This window comes from Mauremys mutica, chromosome 13 (genome assembly GCF_020497125.1).
Source record: "Mauremys mutica isolate MM-2020 ecotype Southern chromosome 13, ASM2049712v1, whole genome shotgun sequence".
NCBI classification, from domain to species: Eukaryota; Metazoa; Chordata; order Testudines; family Geoemydidae; genus Mauremys; species Mauremys mutica.
In genome coordinates, this window is record NC_059084.1 from 4,473,892 (window position 1) to 4,489,297 (window position 15,406).

The 15,406-nt window shown below is 51.3% G+C and overlaps 1 protein-coding gene across 2 annotated transcripts in view; it reads right to left on the reverse strand.

Annotated features, from left to right (window-relative positions):
• Positions 1 to 15,135, reverse strand: part of UCKL1 (uridine-cytidine kinase 1 like 1) — a 42,562-nt gene extending 27,427 nt beyond the window's left edge. The window contains exon 1 of one of the 2 annotated variants that reach the window (XM_044985261.1): positions 14,998 to 15,135. In XM_044985261.1, the coding sequence (XP_044841196.1) occupies positions 14,998 to 15,068 (71 nt within the window). In that variant the 5' untranslated portion in view covers positions 15,069 to 15,135. Of the gene's footprint in view, positions 1 to 4,774; positions 4,858 to 14,997 lie in introns of those variants that run through there. The other variant, XM_044985262.1, reaches the window with a different exon arrangement.
• Positions 15,136 to 15,406: the final 271 nt, after the last annotated feature.

The following is a 15,406-nucleotide window of genomic DNA, read 5'->3' on the forward strand; positions in this document are numbered from 1 at the left end:
GAGTGGGAACCTCGCTGGGCACTGGGCAGGGCAGGGCTCTCTGGGCAGGATGGGGTTCAGTAAGCTTGGCAGGGCAGGGATTGTCTCATCCTCCGTGGTGGTGATCGTCCTGTGGGGATCTCCTGCATAGCTCAGGTCTGGGGCCCTGCCCGTGACCTCACACGCAGGTGGGCGAGATCACACCGTACGGAGGGCACCATTTTGAGCCTGAGCAGCACTGAGGACGGAGCAGCTGACACCCGCTTGGTTGGATCTGGCTTTTAGGGGGTCCTTCGCTGCCTTGGGACCCCTGCAATTGGCGCAGATTCCTAATGCCACAACTGCTCCTACTCTTTCAAACCAACACGAGCCCAGCACAGTGGATCCCGTCCCCGACTCGAATCTCGAGGTGCCACCCTACTCCACGTATAAAGTAGGGCTAGGAGCCAGGATCTCTCACGTTCTGCTTTGCCTCTGCCTTTGGCTCAGTCAGCTCCAGTGGGCCCAGACTTTCAGAGGCGGCCTCTAATTTTGGATGTCCAACACGAGACACCAGCGGGCTGATTTCCCAGAGGTGCCGACTTCCCGCAGCTCTCACCAACTTCAACTGGCGTTGCACATACTCGGCTCCTCTGAAAATCTGACCCCAGGTGGTTCAAGCCATGCCCAGAATTAGAGGCTACACTTTTGAAAGTCTAAACCTCCGTTTCCCCATCTATAACACACTCCACCATGGACCCACCTTCCAGGATGCTGTGCTGATTAACATTTGTACAGCACTTGAGCTTGTGAAGTATCGTGCGCACACAGCAATCCCACTGGTTACCCAGCTGTGGTGTTCCACCAGTGAGGTCCATTGGGACCTTTTCTAACTTCCGTTGCCATGGGATGCATAAAAATGTGCGAGGGAAAGAGATGACTTAGACATTTCCGTTCATGAGAAGCAGAACCATCATCTTGAAGGGCCCCTTGGGAGAACCCTTCTTGGATCCAGCAGAGAATTTTCATCCTATTCCAAGAGTTCATTTGCTATTTGCTACATATTTTTGCCTCCGAGTAGTCTTGCAGTTTAACACAATCCCATAATCCAGGTATTAAGTGAACATAGGTTTGTTTGTTTCAGCTGTTTTGGAGTCCAACAAAGATCATGAAACAGAAACTAATGTTGCACTTCAATTTTTTTTACTGCTGTATTTTGTTGCTGTATTTTCTGACAGTGCACCAGAATTCTCCTGTTTGTCCCATGTAATGGCAATTCCCATATATAGTTCCTAGACAGGTTTTTTTGTTGGCTCCAATCTCTTTTTTAGTTCACGTCGTCAATGACCAACTGCTTATAATTGAGGCTGCGTGTCTGTCACAGATTCCATGATTTCCCGTGACTTCTGCAATGCCTGGTGCTGGCTCAGGGAATGCCCTGGGCAGCCCCTGGGCTAGCAGTAGCAGTTTGGGTGTAGGAGGAGCCTCAGGGCTGGGGCAGGGGTGTAGGGGAGGGGGGGCCGCTTACCTGGCGGGGGCAGTCCCTGGCTCCCACCGGCATGTCTCTGCAGCTCCTAGGCAGAGGGGCCAGGGGGGCTCCATGCGCTGCCCGCATGCTCCACCCCCGCCGCTCCCATTGGCTGTGGTTCCCGGCCAATGGGAACTGCGCCTGCGGAGCTGGTGCTTGTGGCGGGAGCAGTGCGCGGAGCCCCCCTGGCTGTCCCTCCCCCTAGGAGCAGAGACACGGAGCTGGGTAGGGAGCCTGCAAGTCCCACCAACCCTTCCCTCCCACCAGCAGGGGGCTCCCCCCAGAGCACCCGCAGCCCCTTGGCCCACATTTTAGTTAGGGATACATAGTAAAAGTCACGGACAGGTCACGGGCTGTGAATATTTGTTTACTGCCCGTGACCTGTCCATGACTTTTACTAAAAATACCCATGACTAAAACGTAGCTTTACTTATAATGCAATCTTGCCTGCTTAGATCGTAAGGGGTTTGCAGAAGGGACAGTCTCACCACGTGTGTATGGCATTCACCCAGAATTATAATGTTTCGTCTTGCAGTAGTGTCTAGGACACTAGTCACAGAACAGGAGCCCAGCGTGCTAGGTGCTGTACAAACAGAACAAATGATGGTTCCTTGCCTCAAAGAGCAAATAATCTAAGTGGGGCCCTGATCTCTGTTGGCTGCAACATGAAACAGCCTCAAGCATGGGCATTTAGCACACACAATCCTGCCCCTTAGGCAAGGGGGCTACAGTCAGCTCTGGGTTAATGGCCCAAGGCCACATGGATAGGTATTTGTAAAAAGAAAATTTTGTATTAAGAAGAAGAAGAAATTGGGCCTTGAGGTTTCTGGAGAGAGTTAAAATAATTTGATTCAGAACGATCGCTTGCTTGGCTTACATTGCTGGAAGCTGGAATTACAACGAGGAGGCCATATGAAAGGACTGCCCGCTCCGGGGGTTTCAGGGGAGCACTCTAGCATTGCTCCAGGTGCTTTGTGGGGTGTGGCAGGTCATCAGAAAGCATTTCAAAGCCTTCAGGGCACTATAGCATCATTCAGTTCTAAAGCCATCTCCCGTTGTCTGGGTACCGCACCTGGCCCAACAGGGTCCTGCTCCGCCACTAAGACAAGGTAATCCTCCCCAGAACCGATCACCGACTCGCAGATCCTGAAACAGGCACAAAGTGAAGCCCGTTTGGCTCACCAACGACAATGAAAGCCTAGCGTTAATGCCGCCTCCTCGACACGAAGGGGATCAGTCTTGGTCATAGATTTCTCCCCACGGTGATGTGCCCACGGTTCTATGGGTAACGTTCCGAAAAGTAACTAAGTGACCTCGGAGCCGAAGTCTTGTTGAAAACCAGCAGGACTCAGGCTTCGGCATAACATTTCAAAAGCACCAGGGGGTGGAATCCTGGCTCCACCCATGTCAATGGGACTTTTGCCAGTGGCTTCAACAAAGCCAGAACTTCAGTCTATATCTGAAGCATAATAGTCAGGAGAATGGAAGAGACTAGGAACGATCCTTTTACTGTCTCCCCTGTTGGTCTTCAGCTTAGACCTCAAAGAAGGGCTCTGATACATCAGGGATACCCCCCCCCCCCCGCTTCAGTGGCTCCCCAGCTTGGGCCTTCTCATTGCTATTCCCAAAGGAGGGGAGTGGAGACACACCAGGGACAAGTAACCGCTCCTCTTCCTCAGCTGCTTCCTAAGGTACAGCCTGGTGGGACATGCCGCCTCTGCGGGAGCACGTTTGTATGTTGGTATGTTGTATTGGGTGGGACGGGGAGAATGAATTTCCAGTTAAAAACGAAGTGTCATTTCAGCCCAAAAACCCTACGAGAGTTTAATGCGAGGAAGGCTGGGCGCCTCCCAAATGTATCTGGGTACGGCGTAGCGTTGCCTAGTGGCTCATGCACTGGACTGGGACTCAGGAGACCAACAACGTTCTATTCCTGCTGGGAGACCTTGGACAAGTCACTTCCTCTCTCCGTGCCTCATGGTTCCCATCTGTAAAATGGGAAGAATGATACTGACACCCCCTGCCTTCCCCCATCAAACACTTTGAGATCTGTGATGAGAAGAGCTGGGTGTTAATAGTGTGAAATTATTATTCGCTGCTAGGTAGACAGAGAAGGTTCCTCTCCTTCCTTGCTGCCCTTTGCCTCATCCCCTCCCACTCAGAGACACGGGGCTTCTGGATAAGCCAGGGAAGTATTATTTCAGCTTTTAACATTAAACCTGACCAGATGAAGGACAGAGACACGCTCTGGCTACACAGCCCTGGACACTCATCACAACACTCCCAACCTCACAAAATTCTCTCCTGTCTCTGCAGATTCCTCCTGATTCTCAGCCACAATCTTTCCTCCACACAGGACTCCAGATTAAATCCTGCCCACCTAATCCCACTTGCCCTGACCGGGAGAGGGGGGAGCAAACCCCAGAGATAATTCCGGTTCCTTTCCCAGTGTGAAACACCAGTGAATTCGTTCCCCAGTGTCCCAGAGAGCTGTCCGTTAATCCTGGAAAGTAAACTGACTGCACTCCTGTTGGTGATTGATGTGTTAGCCCCAGTCTCTCTGCTGCAAAATGGGAACTAGTTGTGCAGATTAATATTGGCACAAACTAAGGTAGCTGTTCTTTGTCACTCAATGTGCCCATCATACAGGGGGGAGAGGAGACGGATGCTTCCAATTTTAGTTCAGACTTTGCCCCTAGTCTCAGGCAGTCCTGGGGCCGCCCCCCTTTTAAAGTTTAGTGCCTTCCATCCCAATGCATTCTGTGCGCCAAACTGCCATCTATTGGCTTTAGGACCAGCTGGCATCATGGACAGGATCAGACAGGTTGAGAAGCCAAAGAGAAGACACCCCCCCACACACAAAGGCAGCAGATTTCATTTTCAGTAGGAAAAAGAGTTCACACACTTCCCAAACACTCCCAACCCTGAAAAACAAATCACAGTTCCTCCTTCCCCCTAACAGCCAGGAAAGGGAAAGGATCCAAGGCTAGTGAGTTAAAGGGGATCCCACCCCTGTGTACAATATGCTAACCCTAACCATTGAGCCTGACTCTCTTCCCAGCTATTCCTTCCCCCGCCCCCAACCACCACCACCACCCCCCCAAACCCTACAGCAAGAGGAGCTGTTTTGCCCAGGTTCCATCCTGTGTCCTGGGCGAAGCTGCTGTCTCCAATGTCGCAGCCCTCTGACAAACAGCCACGGGGCTTTCCGGTCCGGAGGCGCTAAGAATTCATTTGCAGGCAAACAGGGATTTAAAAAAACAACAAGCAGCAAACTACGACACTCACCTGCCTTCAGCCCCAAGGGCCCAGCAGCCAGATATCCCGACACCCGCATACATTGGGGGGCTGCTCATTCCGCCCAGCTGCAGCAGAATCAAGGTCTAGTGGGGGCCAAAGGGGGGACGAGTTTCAGGAGTTTAGAGAGAGAGAGGGAAAGTAAGTGTGTGTGTGTGCGCGCGTGCTTGTTTTTTGGCTGGCCTGTCACATGGCCACCTGCACGGCACTAGCATTGTAACAGGGCTGCCATGTGAATGAAGCACTCTGGAGAAATGACACCAGCATCCGGGGCTATTCCCTACCCCCAGAGAGCCTGTGGGGCTGGAGGAAGGGTTTCAGACACCCAGCATGGTTTGCTTTGCAATCCTAGGGTTCTGGGGTGTTAGTGAAGGGCTGGGCAAGGAAGACAGAAGGAGGAGAGAAAGAGCCAGCAGCAGAGTCCTGGAGCGGCCAACGCGTCTAGAAAGAGGATCGCTTATCCTAGAGATTATGTTCATTACCTGATATTAATAGCACGGACTTTGTTAAAAAAAAAAAGTCAGCAGCACCTCCTCTCCCCCCCCCACCCCGACAGGGCTCGCTCACCTGCTGCTGACATTCAGAGTCCGGGCTCGCTGGCGGGAGCAGCGAGGATGCCCCACTGCTGGGGTAAGTGACGGGCCTGTCTCACCGACTCCCCCATCCAAGCAATTGTAGCAGTGTCGGGATAAAGGGAGCTGCGGCTGGGGGGGAGCCAGAGTCCTTCGGAACGGATCAGAGCGAGCAGATTAGCAGGCCCATCCCATAGTCTCCCCCTAGGGATGTAGCAGATATTAGCCTAATACCCAAACAAGAGCCAGTGAGACTCTCTCTGTCCTAAGCAGCCCATCGGCAGAAGCCGAGCCGGGGTATTAATACTGTCCTGGCATTCCTGGGCCAGACCCCAGCTCTGCAGGGGGGCGGAGCCAGGAGCCCCCAGCCTCCTGGCTTTTGGCTACAAATTCAAATTCACTCTGAGCAGGGAAGTTCTGAAGAGCTCGCGACCGAGCGGGTTGCTGGAGGTGGATCTGCAGCTGGGGAGCTCTCCTGATATCCCCTGAGCTACTTCCAGCCCCAGCATAAACAAGTCTGTGAAACTCAACACCCCCAGCCAGGAGTAACCACGCAAACAAGACACCCCCTCACCCCATGCACAAGGACGCTGCATTCTGCACTCTCAGCCGTCCTGCTGCCAGGTGCTTTCCGCCAGCCCTGCCACTTCGGCAGCAATTTTCCACCCGCTGCTCCTCTCCCAGCTTAACACGTCCTCCCAGCAGAGAGAACAACACGGGACGCAGCTGCACATGGGGAAAGGCAGGGACCTTGGCAGGGCGCCACGTGGCTGGGCCTGGGGAAATACCTGACTGCCAGCAGGTGCCCACGGGCAGCTAGGCATGACCGAGCGGCGGAGTACAGGAAGAGGGGACTTGGCAAACTGAACGCAGGGAGCGAGGGGAAGGGTCAAGGGGGCAGGATTCTAGGCAAAGGACCACAGATGGGCTGGTACAGCAGAGCTGGTAAGGGGTGGAGGACTAGGAGCATCAGGTCAGCTCCCAGACTGCTGCACTGGGCAGCACAGCATGGGGAGGAGGTGACCAATCCTCTGTGGACAAAGAAGTGGTTCAGGACTATTTAGAAAAGCTGGACGAGCACAAGTCCATGGGGCCAGATGCGCTGCATCCGAAGGTGCTAAAGGAGTTGGCAGATGTGATTGCAGAGCCATTGGCCATTATTTCTGAAAACTCATGGTGATCGGGGGAGGTCCCGGATGATTGGAAAAAGGCTACTGTAGTGCCCATCTTTAAAAAAGGGAAGGAGGAGGACCCGGGGAACTACAGACCAGTCAGCCTCACCTCAGTCCCTGGAAAAATCATGGAGCAGGTCCTCAAGGAATCAATTCTGAAGCATTTAGAGGAGAGGAAAGTGATCAGGAACAGTCAGCATGGATTCACCAAGGGCAAGTCATGCCTGACTAACCTAATTGCCTTCTATGAGGAGATAACTGGCTCTGTGGATGAGGGGAAAGCAGTGGATGTGTTCCTTGACTTTAGCCAAGCTTTTGATACAGTCGCCTGCAGTATTCTTGCCAGCAAGTTAAAGAAGTCTGGGCTGGATGGACTATAAGGTGGATAGAAAGCTGGCTAGATCGTCAGGCTTAATCGGTAGTGATCAATGGCTCCATGTCTACTTGGCAGCCGGTACTGAGTGGAGTGCCCCAAAGGTCGGTCCTGGGGCTGATTTTGTTCAATATCTTCATTAATGATCTGGAGGATGGTGTGGATTGAACCCTCAGCAAGTTTGCAGATGACACTAAACTGGGAGGAGTGGTAGATATGCTGGAGGGTAGGGATAGGATACAGAGGGACCTAGACAAATTAGAGGATTGGGCCAAAAGAAATCTGATGAGGTTCAACAAGGACAAGTGCAGAGTCCTGCACTTAGGACAGAAGAATCTCATGCACTGCTACAGACTAGGGACCGAATGGCTAGGCAGCAGTTCTGCAGAAAAGGACCTAGGGGTTATGGTGGATGAGAAGCTGGATACGAGTCGACAGTGTGCCCTTGTTGCCAAGAAGGCTAACGGCATTTTGGGCTGTACAAGTAGGAGCACTGCCAGCCGATCAAGGGACGTGATCATTCCCCTCTATTTGGCACTGGTGAGGCCTCATCTGGAGTACTGTGTCCAGTTTTGGACCCCACACTACAAGAAGGATGTGGACAAATTGGAAAGAGTTCAGCGGAGGGCAACAAAAATGATTAGGGGGCTGGAGCACATGACTTATGAGGAGAGGCTGAGGGAACTGGGATTATTTAGTCTGCAAAGAGAAGAATGAGGGGGGATCTGATAGCTGCTTTCAACTACCTGAAGGGGGGTTCCAAAGAGGATGGATCTAGGCTGTACTCAGTGGTGGCAGATGACAGAACAAGGAGCAATGGTCTCAAGTTACAGTGGGGGAGGTTTAGGCTGGATATTAGGAAAAACCCTTTCACTCGGAGGGTGGTAAAGCACTGGACTGGGTTACCTAGGGAGGTGGTGGAATCTCCATCCTTAGAGGTTTTTAAGGCCCGGCTTGATGAAGCCCTGGCTGGGATGATTTAGTTGGGGATTGGTCCTGCTTTGAGCAGGGGGTTGGACTAGATACCTCCTGAGGTCCCTTCTAACCCTGGTATTCTGTGATATAGAAGTGTTCAGCCACTTAGCAGCAGGTGTCTGGTGCAGCACACGGGCTGATTAAAACCCAGCTGTATACACCTTCCCTGGGCACATGAGAGCCTGCCAGGCTGTGAGTCACACAACCGGGCCATGCTCCGAGGTCACCGGTGTGCATGAGGCTGACGTGTCACTGACGCAAAAGGGACGTTACTTGAATAAAGAGAAAAGATGACAAGTTTGGGGTAAAAACCCCATAAAAATTGGAGACTTTCACTCCTTACGTGGGCAGTGACTACGATTCAGATTACGAATATTAAATAGGCTTCCCCTGCCGCCCAACAACCCACACTGATCAGAACTGGGGTCCTGCTTTGCTCCCCTGGACAGAGGGGCCCAGCTCCCCGGGACAGAATTTCCAATGAAGTTTTTCCTTTGTTCTGCACCCGTGTCAGCTGCCTCCAGCCAGCCCTCCGTAGGAATTCTGTGTTGGACTTTTGACCTAAGGGCTTTGAAAAATGGAGCCGCTGGGCTGTGGGGAAAAAGGCGGGTGAGAGGTGTGTTTGGAGAGGGGGAAGGGCAGGCCAAAAGAAGGCCCAGGAGCAGAGGGGCTATTCCGTACACCTGAGGGGACAGGTACTGAGCATTTGCTGCAAGTGTGTCAGGAACATGGGCTTTAAGAACACAGCAGCCCTGTCCAGCACAATGGGGTCTCGATCCTGTTTGGGGCCCTTCAGGCACCGGTGCAATACAGACAACTTTTGTGAGTGACCTTTAAAGGCCGTTAGCGCACGTCTCTGGGCGGGTTTCTTTTGCTGAGGCAGGTACGACACTTCAGGGGTCTGATTTTCAGGAACCCCAACCGGTCAACATAAGCTGCGGGGTCTGAAAGCCGAACTCCAACCGTCTCTGATATTTAAACACTCAGCAGCCTGTTGCGCTGGCCTCTGGAGACAAAGGCCCAACTCTGAAATAAACAGGACGGCGCACGTGAGTGGGTGAATGGGATTTCGGGGCACTGGATCCTAGTCTAGTATGGGGCACACATAACGTTAGCACCAACGCACAACAGCTAGATTAACAGAAGAGAATGTTACCCCGAAACGTGTTATCAAATCACTAACGCTTGGACCAATGAGGACGTGTAAAGAAACAGACAAAAAGAAACTGCCCCAAACCCCTGCTTGAAATAAACAGTAGAACTGCGACACACGGCCACAGGGAAGGGAATTCAAAGGGAAAGCTGACAATCCGTCCCTACCTCGAGCCATTATACTGAGCCGGCCCCCCAAATAATGATGCTGATCGCACGGCAGAGTGGGTGAACTTCAAAGGAACACAGCGAACTTTTCTGCTCTGTAATTTTTTTTTAAACTCCCCCGTGTCTGTAAAGCCCTTTCAGAAGTTTAAAAATAAAATCTTTCCCCAGCAATTTCTATTCTTTCCCATTAAAGAAAAAGACATCAGAAGCTGGAGCCCTCCCGACCAATACTTCATTGTTCTTTACAGCGAACATCAGAGAGCCTTTTTCCGGTCTTTGTTTCAGTGTCCAACTGACGGGGCTGTCACCCATTCTCCTGACTGAATCTACTCCACAGGCTAATCTAGCTCCTAATCTAGTAAGAGTCGGACAAAATCGCCTTTCTTCATTCTCTGTTGTGGCTGTTTTCAATGTATGCCAACAACAAGATTTTCCATCTTTGCAAAGCGTCTCGGACTCTGAACAAAGGCTCAGTGGCAGCACACAACAGGAGAGCAGCAAATCACATCTAAGGACTGCACTTTCTGGTACCACAGATTGCCTTCCGAAGAGCTCGCTGACAGTCAAGAAGAAGAGTCTGAAAGGAGTGATCAACAGCACTGTCCAGCCCAAGCCTTATAGCTGCATTCACACTGGGAGAGCTTTGCTTGCATCGCATACTGATAGTCCTGGACTGACAAAGTGCTTCTAGTGTAGACGTGGCCCAGGAGGGCTAGAAAGGTACTTTTAAAAAGAAACGCAAGCTGAGATTCTCATGTAAATCAAGTGAGAATGAGGTCTAAGACCTGGGACTTTGAATCCCTCCCTCCCCTAAAGATAGCAACACAATACAATCATCAGAGCCAGCAACCTGCGTCAGACGCACCTACGTTTCCTCCAGTTGATTCATCCAGATTTGGCAACGGGTTAGTTGTGAAAATCAAAGAAGGTAGATTTAAAAGAGTTCTTGAAACAGGTCCTCTTGTTAATTTCGCCCCCTTGCTCCTTGACCCTCTTTAAACAATCCCTAGCACCCATATCTTTCAGATGCTTGTGAACTTCCCTTTTCAGCTGGTTAGGCTGATGGGAGCACAGAGTGTAAGAGACGGATCATCATTTCTATATTCTATTAGTTCTACGACTGAGACCCCCGACGGCCCTTGGGTGGGTGTAGGTGAAATGCAGATGAAGGATGTTCGTCAGACTGGGGGATGGCCTGTGTCTGGGGTTGTACACTGATTATTAAAATGGCCCCGATATTGTCATAATAGGACATGCACTAAATATAAAAACTAGTGTCACATCTTCCCAATTTGCCTTACGTTCATGCAGAATTTAGGAAAATGCTGATCATTTATTTTTCCTTTAGTTTTTAGGACAAAGCTGAAATTAACCAGGGCTCCTCCTGTTTTAGTGGCTGTGACCCCAATCTTACAAGTGGATCCACGTGGGCCTTCGTGTCCATGCACGACCCCAGCAGGGGTCCACCCACATAGATCCGACTCCAGGATCAGGGCCCGTGTGCGTGAATCCGTTATAGTGGGCCCTGCTATGAATGTAGCTGCTGGCTGAGCAGAACACTGTATGAACACTGCCTCATTTATTTCTTCTGCTGACCCTCCATGACAGCGTGGTGACTCTCCCACTCCGCAAGGGGGTGGGGCAGAGAGAGATTCGGGATCTGAAGGACAGCCCCCCCGACTGTACATGACTCCGAGCCACTTGGGGTCCTTATGCACTTGTCAGGGCCAGATCCTCGGCTGGTGCAAATCGACACAGCTCCACTGACCTTGGTGGAGCGAGGCTGATTTACACCAGCCGATCGGCTGGCCCTCACGTCAGTCTCTGTTGCCTTGCCCCTGAGCTAGAGGCTATCTGACCACGATGGGCTCGCTGCCTGGGAGGCCCTCCCGCCGTAGGGAAGTGCTGCTCCAGGCCTTCCTTTCACGCAGTGTTAACTAGTAAAGGCCACTTGAGAAAGAACCGGTGAAATGCCAGCGAGAGAAGGGCGCGGAGACTAACCGCCAGCCGCCCTGCTGCCCGCTCAGACTCCTGGGCTGCGTTAACAATAAGGAAGGAACCACCTTTGATCCTGCTTGTCACACCCAGCTCTCTCCGTGACAGCCCCATCAGCTGCAGCGTAACAGTCTGGCCGCTGGCGCTCCCAGGGCCAATGCCTGAAGGGCGTCTCATCCTTAGAGGGGGACACCCATCTTCGTCTCTGCACTCAGGGGCCTCTGCTCCTGGGTGCGTGCAGAGGAGAGACATCAGCAAACAATTAAAGCGTCTAAAGGAAGCATGTAAGTCCCCCGAACTCCTCTCATGCAGCTGCTTGGTGCCCATCAGCCTTCCCTACCTTAGAGAAACGTGCACCAGTGTAACCACGTTGTCGTAGTTACACTGTTGCAAACTCCTAATAAGGATGCATGAGGCTAACAGAAAGCAGGGCTTACACCAGCCAGTACAACTGACAAAAGTAAATAATTTATTTGAGACAGACAAGGCCTGAGCTCACCAGTTCTGCCCTGCTCAGTGCAGTGTGCACAGCTCAGGGACAGAGGCTGTTTCCCCCCCATCATTTATCATTTAACGCTGGGCTGCGCTGAGCTTGATTTGAGCTTGGGTATTTCTGGGGCATTCTCAGCTCGGTTTTGAAAGCTATTCCCACCCGACTCCAGCATGTTCAATAGGCCAGGGGAACCGGCTCCTCCAGGGGAACACAGGACTGGCGCAGGGCATGCTGATGTGCTGGTCAGATCTTGTTCTCATGAGGGGGACCAAGAACTGAAGCACTCGGCCGAGCCTAGCAAAAAGCTGGGCCCTGGCAGCTGTGTGTGCAGGATGGACAGGGAGGGTAGATGTGCCTCTTCCGTTGCTGAGCCTCCCTAACAACAGAAAGGGAGCAGTGGTCCTTCCCCCTGCCCCCGCCAGCTCATCAGATCAGCAGCTTCAGCCCAGGAGCAGGAGGGAGCAGTTTGGAAGTAGCATTCTGCACCCTCCCACCACCACGACAACCAGAGAGAGACGCATAACTGTGGCTTGGTGCATGATGCAGTGCTAACCTGCACCAAGAATATGGTCCCATTCCCCTGGTGAGAGGCAGGACCCATCTCCTGACACTGGCAGAGCCACTGGCACAGCCAGTCCAGATCACCAGCTGCACAGGATGAAAAGAGTCCAAAGAGTTAAAAAGTTTCCACTCTAGGATATAACCAGCAGCAGCACCTTAATCTGCAGCTATGGACAAGTTTGATGGCAGTAGCACCCCCTAGTGGTAAATGTCCAAATATTTAAATACTGCAACAGAGATTAACACTACCACCACTTCCTTCTATGGCAACACCATTCCACAATGATTAAGCAACTTGAATGCAAAATTCATGCCCACGGGGAAAAAATGCAGAGTCACTACAGCTAGCTGAGAAGAGAGCTCAAGCCTGGACAGAAAGGAGTGTTTACATAAGGCAAATCATTTAAAGGGGCCCCATCCACTTAAAAATCATGGGCCTGACCCTCCACAAACATACACTACATTAACACTGGAGTGAGATGGAATGATTATTCCCCTACATCAATATAACAGAGGAGAACCAGGCCCCGTGGAATTACACACACTTTTTCATCCTCTGTTAATAACTTTGATTATCAAAGCTAAATGGAGTTTACAAATAATGCGCTGTTCTCACCGGTTTATGATCTGTTCATTTTTACATTTCTGACAGCTTGGACACAGGAAACCATGAGGTCAGTGTAGCTGATACCCTGCCACTTGGTTAAAACAGCCACTGTTATACAACCCAGCTACTCATCCGCTTCTCTAGCTATTACTCAGTAATGCACTTCCTTGCCCTGGTAAACTCATTGTGTGCACAGGCCCCACTTTACAGTTGATGAAACTGAGGCACCAAAAGGTTAAGGGCAGCATTTTCAAACGCAGGTGCCTGAGTCTCTCTTTCCCCCCAAGTAAGTGGTCTGTTTGTCACTGACTCAACTGGAAATCAGTGCGTTCAGCGTCTCTGAAAAACCTAAGCACCCAAGTTTGAAAGGTTTGACCTTAGTGACTTGCCCACAGTCACACATCATGTGTCTGACTAATTTGAAGCAGAACGCATGGGAATTCTGGACTCCCAGGGATTTGCTCCAACCACTAGACTGTGCTGTCACAGGTGCACTGCATTGTAGTAACCGTTACTTTGCAGTATTTATTATCAATACCCTTTGCAGACACTCATCATAGAGTTCTGAACATTTCACCTCTAGAGCTGGTATATTCCATGCATGGTCTCAGGCCAAAGTTTTTGTTGTTGTTGTTGTTGTTTTAAAATAAAGAAAATGTAAGGACTATCCATCCACCCATTTTTCCGTTATGTGAGTAGAGAAAAAAATATACATATGTCTTTTCCAAGATGGCAAATTTTAAGACACTTTTTGCAGTGCATGATATTTGGAAGAGGTGTGCGCACAGATTTGCAAACAGCTAAACCTTAATATTTTCCAGAAAGCTAATCCTCACTGCAGTTTAATCTGTTGACCATTTTACAAAGCAACAAGAAAGAAAGTGACTAATTCCTTGGTTTTGTGCATGCAGACTAGAACCCTTTGCTAAGGTTGAGGTGTGTGAAACTAACGCCCACTTAGAATCTTTCCTCACCGAAAGAGTTCAACCCAGAGATCGTTTTCACAGTTTTAAAGATAGCAACAGATAAAGATTTCACAAGTGCAGAAAGGTTCCAGTTGTGTTTATAAACATCAGGTGAAATCCTGACCTCTCTGAAGTCAATGGCCATTTTGCCATTGACTTCAGGAGGGCCAGAATTTCACCCCAGAAGAACAAACTGCAGATTTTATAACCCTTGCAAGAGCAGTCTGTGATGCTTACACTGGTCACCCCTAAATATTTACAGTTGAGATTTGCAAGTAATGAAGGGTACCACACTATTCCCTAACGAGTGCAGGGCATATCATACTATCATTACAATGTAAAACTGTACAGTTCTGAAGGGTGACTACAGTGCAAAACATGGAGCCCGCCGAGGACTCCACCGTTATCACTGGGCCCATCATGGTCATTTGGAGCTTCATGCAGACAGCTGGGTTTGAACTCAGAGCTCCTGTACTAGCCGCAATATCTGAGTCTAAGAAGAATCTCTGCTAGCAACATAGGGCCTATGACACCCAGGCAGCTGAGCAGGTCTGATGCAGACCAGTACAGGGCCGTGGAAACACAAACACTTTTCACCCCGAAGTATTCCAGTGCACTTTCCAAATGCTCGCCATACCAGGGTGACCAGACAGCAAGTGGGAAAAATCGGGACGGGGTGGGGGGGAAATAGGAGTCTATCTAAGAAAAAGACCCCAAAAATCAGGACTGTCCCTATAAAATCGGGACATCTGGTCACCCTACTCCATACTGCCCCACTGGAATGCAGCCAGCTCTGGGGAGGAGGGTGCCTATCAGGGGCACAGCACCTTGCAAGACAGAGAAGGAAGGGAAAGTTTGGACAAGCACCCTAGTGGAAATCCTGCCCCTTGGGAGTGCCAGGGAGATGGTTAATGCTTATGGAGAAGAGACAGATCCACTGGGGCTCCAGGGCTCCTCAGCAAGTCCCCACCACTGCAAACTGCAGGGGCAAAGTGGATGCATCTTGAAGCCACCCCCTTGGAGAGCTCAGGGGAGCCTGTCCTGCCTTGCCTGTGGACCCCAGTGCTACCACCCTTGCCCTGGCAACCGCCCCCGAAACAAACAAGCCACAGAAACACCCACCTCCTGCACCCCAAAGAGCCGCCAGGGGCAGCCCCTGGCTCCCCGGTGCGCCCTGTTACCTGCCATCTCCCGGCGCGCCTCTCTCCTCATGCCCTGCCTCTCCCCCACCATCACCAGCGGCTGCAGCCATCGCGCTTCTCCATCAGCTGTTGGGAGAGGGGCTGGGGAGGGACGCGCTCTGCGCCCCGGGGCTTCATGGGAGTTGTAGTTCACAGGCGGGAGCGAAGGCGCTGCCCCCAAAGGCGAGGAACCCATGGGTGGACTACAACTGGCCGGAAGGGTCGGAGCCCTTTGCATCATGGGAGTTGTAGTTTTTTTTGGGGGGGGGTGTTACAGGGAAGGAAATTTAACGACCGTTCAAGGAAAGGAAACTGACAGGGTGGGTTGGAGGTCACGGGGTGCAGAGCAGGGAGATTGATGCTGCTGGCCACACAAAGCCCTGTGGTGGGTTTAAATATAAAAAGAGCT